At 43.3% G+C, this 4572-nt stretch overlaps 1 protein-coding gene across 1 annotated transcript in view; it reads left to right on the plus strand.

Annotated features, from left to right (window-relative positions):
* Positions 1-3321: 3321 nt before the first annotated feature.
* TMEM37 (transmembrane protein 37) overlaps positions 3322-4572 on the plus strand; it is a 6105-nt gene continuing 4854 nt past the window's right edge. The window contains exon 1 of the mRNA XM_009640819.2: positions 3322-3339. Coding sequence (XP_009639114.1) covers positions 3322-3339 — 18 coding nt within the window. The remainder of the gene's footprint in view (positions 3340-4572) is intronic.

Consider the following 4572-nt stretch of genomic DNA (forward strand, 5'->3'; position numbering starts at 1 on the left):
ATGCAATGTGTCTTGCCTGTGAAGTTTGAGAGCCTTCCTGTTCTTTTAGACTGTAGAATAATGGAGAAGCCTTTCAAAACCACAGTGTTGTTAATGAGCATGGGCCCAAGGAGGAACAGCTGGTCAAAATTCCTGGAGCTTGTTGAGCTTATGAAAGAGGCGATAAGAAAAACTGCCTGCAAGTGGAACTGGTGGTTCAGCAAATCCCTCCCAATCCTTATGTTAGCAAGGATTACTTTAGCTCTGAGTACTACCACTGCAAGGAAAAGCTCCTTAATGTAAAAGAGCCCGGAGCCCGCACTGGGATATCGTGTGATCTTGCTGCCCAGTCTGTTCTAAGCTGGGAGCTTGTTCTCTTTTCAAGCCCAGAGTGCCTCAGGCAGGTGATTCCACACCCTGGAAAAAGTGGAAATGGCATTACTTGGCTAACAGGCAGAGACACACCTTGTTTGTTCCCACCAAAGTGTGCAAGACACTGACATGTACCATGTTCCTGAAAAGGCTGAGGTGGTGGTATGCTGTCTCTTCCTAACAAACATTGCTCATTTGAATGAGTTCTGACTGTGAAAGGTGAGCTCAGCTGTTTAACATACTTGGTATTTTTAAATCCAAATATCTAGCTGCAGAGCTCTGAGCATGTATTGAGAAGAAGACACACATACATGACAGCTGAGAAAATAAATAATATGATTTCCCCCAGTTTCGAGTATTGAAATATGGATGTGAATTTTGCTAGTAGTGCTAAAAGGGCTGGATTTTTATTTTTCCAGACAATGTCTATTTTAAAGCATCAGTTTGTTGCAATGGACAGAAACAAATGGTTTGAGGTATGTCCTAAGTCAGTGTAACCACTGCCAGAGGTCCCTGAAAAGGGCTGAATCCAAAGCAGAATGAGTGAGCACCCAGTGTTGGGTCTCTCCAATATGATGCTGATCAGAAATGGGGAAAAAAAAAGCCCCAAACAATTCTTTCCAGGATACAAAATGTATTTTCCTTTAAGCCTGTCTTTCTGCTTAAAGCCTTTCTTATTCTTAGAGTTAGTTGAGGGGGGGGGTAAAGTCACTGTAATGAACTGGCGTATTACCAGCATGTTTCTCACCCAGCTTTGAGTGCCTTAACAGGTACCATTTGATTTGGGTGAACAGCAGGATCCCAGACCTCAGCGGCAGGTATTGTTGCCATGTCCAGCAGCTCAGGTCTCTCGCTCGCGTCCAGCAGTGAGCAGGAGAGCCTGGGCTGCAGCAGGTAGCCCCTGGCTGGGCAGGCAGTCTGCCTTCTGATGGCACTGGAAAGGTGTCCGGGGCGGGAGGCAAAGTGGAACCATCTGGCCCAGGAGCTGTCTCCTCTTTACGTGCTTAACTGCATCTTTTTTACGTGCTAGGGCGAGGCTGTCTGCTCGGCTGCAGTAACCTGCAGCGATGGGAGGATAATCGTGAGCTAAATTAGTTGTGACGAGGGGTTGGTCGGAGCTCTACGGGCCGTGGTAGAATGCCAAGCCCCTTATGTTACATACGCTGCCCTGGGGCTCTGGTCACCGAGAATGACTCTGCCTGTGTTCCTGGAAACTGCTGGTCTTGCGCAGCTTGCCAGCAACTTGCTGACTTTCTGCCCCATTCCAGAAGCTCTGTTTCAGCCCAGTTAGGTTGAACCCAGCCTGAGCCGAACGCAGCTTCTTCAGCTGGGATTTTCAATCACTGCCAGGAAAAAAAAACAAAACAAAACAACCCTGCAAAAGAACAGTGACCCAAGACAGCTAGCCTCTTCCTTCCTCCTCATCGCATTTTCTACATGCTCACTTTTGGGGAACATAAGAATAAAACCACTTTGCTCCTCATACAGGCTGCAAGATACTGAAGATCTCTATGGAAAGACACCTCGAAATAGGGATCTGGTAAAAACGAGGACTTAAATGCCTAGCCAGGTCTGTTGCTACACTAAGAATTGAAGAAGTGATCAGAATGAATTGTATTCAACAGACAAATGCCTTCACTGAAGTAACCAACTTCAAGATTAGACGAACCTGCGGTGGTGGTGACTTGTGTTCTGCTTCACCTCGAAGTGAAATACTTCCTCAGGTGACAGTTCCCTGAGCCCTGGTGACTCTCGGGCTTCGCTCCCAAACCTTCTCCGGGCTTCTGCAGGAGGAAAGCTGGAGCAGATTCTTCAGTGTTAAGCTTATGGTTTTAACTGAACCAGATGAAACGATTTCCATGTTTTAAAACAGTCTCTGGTAATTTCCATTATTTATGAATACGTTTCCCTGAAAACTTTCTCTCTGGGGATGGGATGTGAAATACCCACTTAAACAATAGAGAAAAGGGACTTTTAAACAAAGCGATGAAACTGGCAATATACCAAAAGCTCTAGATTAACACAGCTGAACCAAAAATACATCTGAGGTGCTTTAAAGGTCATTTACTGTGTTGTTATGATGTAGGTAACATTTTTCAGGAAAAAAACCCTTGTTTTTCCTTTTAAAGTATTGAGCTCTTTTTATTGTAAACCACTGTTTTCACATACAATTTTCCAAAATAATCTTGTGGTATTTTTCCACAATTTGTCTTTTCTTCACTTCTGTTATTTTAACTTGAAAAGATGGAAAATATATTTGGCTTGGTTTGTTATGAGACAGTGAAGATAAACTCACTTTTCCATTTGAAAAAGGTACACGGTTCTAGCTGGCTTCGTAAATCCAGGCACCTTTACCAGAAGGTCTCTCCAGCCAAGCGAGAGCAGAAACAAAGGGGTTGTAAGCTGTTAGTAACTGTTCCACTAACACAACTGTGACCATCGTCCTCCCCTTGGTGACTTCAGTAAAGACTGAACCCGAAAGAACCAATTCAATTCTGATATTAATTACATGTCAAGTTTAATTCCGGTTTGTATTTTATATTTGGGGAAACTAAATTAAGTACAAAATACTAAAGCTATTTTGTGTTTGCAGCAAAAGTATCATCCCCAAGCCCTCCTTTTTCTCAATGAACCAGCTTGGCAGGTAACTGCACGTCTACTCAAGGATCCGAGTATGACGGGGAGCAGTTCTAGTTTCAGAAGTAACCCCTTTAAATTCCTCATTCCACAAAGCTTCGTATGCCCATGTTTACACGCTTGAGCCTTCCCACGGGCTTTTACAGAAAACTACTATCTTGTTCAGTAAGGATATACCTTGCTATTAAAACTTACTTTTTTTAAATTGCTGAAGTCATTAGGGTGACTCACATGTTTTAAGGGCAGATCTGTGCTTAATAATTTTGCTAACTGGGAGCCAAATTGCCTAATGCTGTGCACAGGACTGAGCCTATGCTACAGAAAGCATAAGTTATGTCAGGTTTTTACCAGGTAGGAGTCGGTGTGCTTTGTCTGGCCCCAGCCTGCATTTGCTTAGCATGGTTATGTGCAAGCAGCGTTTGTTCAGTTCAAGCAGCGAATGAGACAACAAGACCTGCTTGTGCTTTTTGAGCCAAAAATACATAAATATTGTTAAAGTTGGAAGTGGAAGGGTGTACCAGCAAATTCATGTGACCAGCCTGAATGCTGCAATACAGAAATGCTGCTGCTTAACCTGTGGAACAAATAGCCCAGGATGTTTGTAAAATTACTCTGTTGTCCAATGAACCTAAAAGAAAAGGGATGTGGCAAGGGCCGAGTCCGCTAGCTTGGATGACACACTCAGAAAGCAAAAAATGTTGCAGACCACAAACCCACAAAAGCAGTTTTAACAAGACCCTGCAAAAATTTGCCGTGTTGCAAAAGCGGAAAATCCAAATTCAGTGCTTGATAGAAATATAATCTGATAATGTATACAACTTTGAAGACAAACAAATAACCAAAAGATTTTTGCAGGAAGAGAAAAAGAAAAAGGTTGGAATTTATCATTAAAATGCAAATTACAAAAACGAAACTAAGTATGTTGTTCAAAACACTCACTCTTGCTAGAAAGTGTTACTGAAAACACCCCTGCCAAACTCTAGCAGATACAGATGTATTTTTAAAGGAAACATGGAAAGCCTGCATGAAATTGTGTAGAGAGTAAAATAAGAGATGATCTGTATGGACAACTGGTTTGTCCAGAAACGGAAGCTGGAAGAAGGGTAAAGTTAGGATAACTTCTACCACCCCAGGGTCGAGAAGGGGAACTTTCCGACTCCTTTTGGCTGCAAGGGGAACGGTCGAATTCTGACCCCAGCTGTGTGCAAGGGAGCCCCAGAACAACGGCCTGTGAGTCTGTCCACTGGAGCCCGCGGAGCCACTGCAGACCTCTCTGCTGGAATCAGAATCAGAATTTGGCAGTAAAACAAGAGTTTCTGATGACACAGCAAAACCCAACTTCCTTGGGCTTTTCTTTTTAAGCTGTTTCTGACAAAAAAAAAAAAAAACAAAAAAACAAACCACCGAAAAGGTAAAGCAATCGTTAATTCAGTAGAGGGTGGCAAAACATGAGTGAGAAAAAGAGCAAGGGCATAAAACTTTATCAGAGCCGGTTTTGCTGACGGTATAGGCAGCGATACATAAGGTTAAGTACGGCGGTAACAGATAAGAGCGCGCCGGCCAAGGTGAGAGGCTGTCACGGCA

This window comes from Egretta garzetta, unplaced genomic scaffold (assembly GCF_000687185.1).
Source record: "Egretta garzetta isolate BGI_Z169 unplaced genomic scaffold, ASM68718v1 scaffold326, whole genome shotgun sequence".
Lineage (NCBI taxonomy): Eukaryota > Metazoa > Chordata > Aves > Pelecaniformes > Ardeidae > Egretta > Egretta garzetta.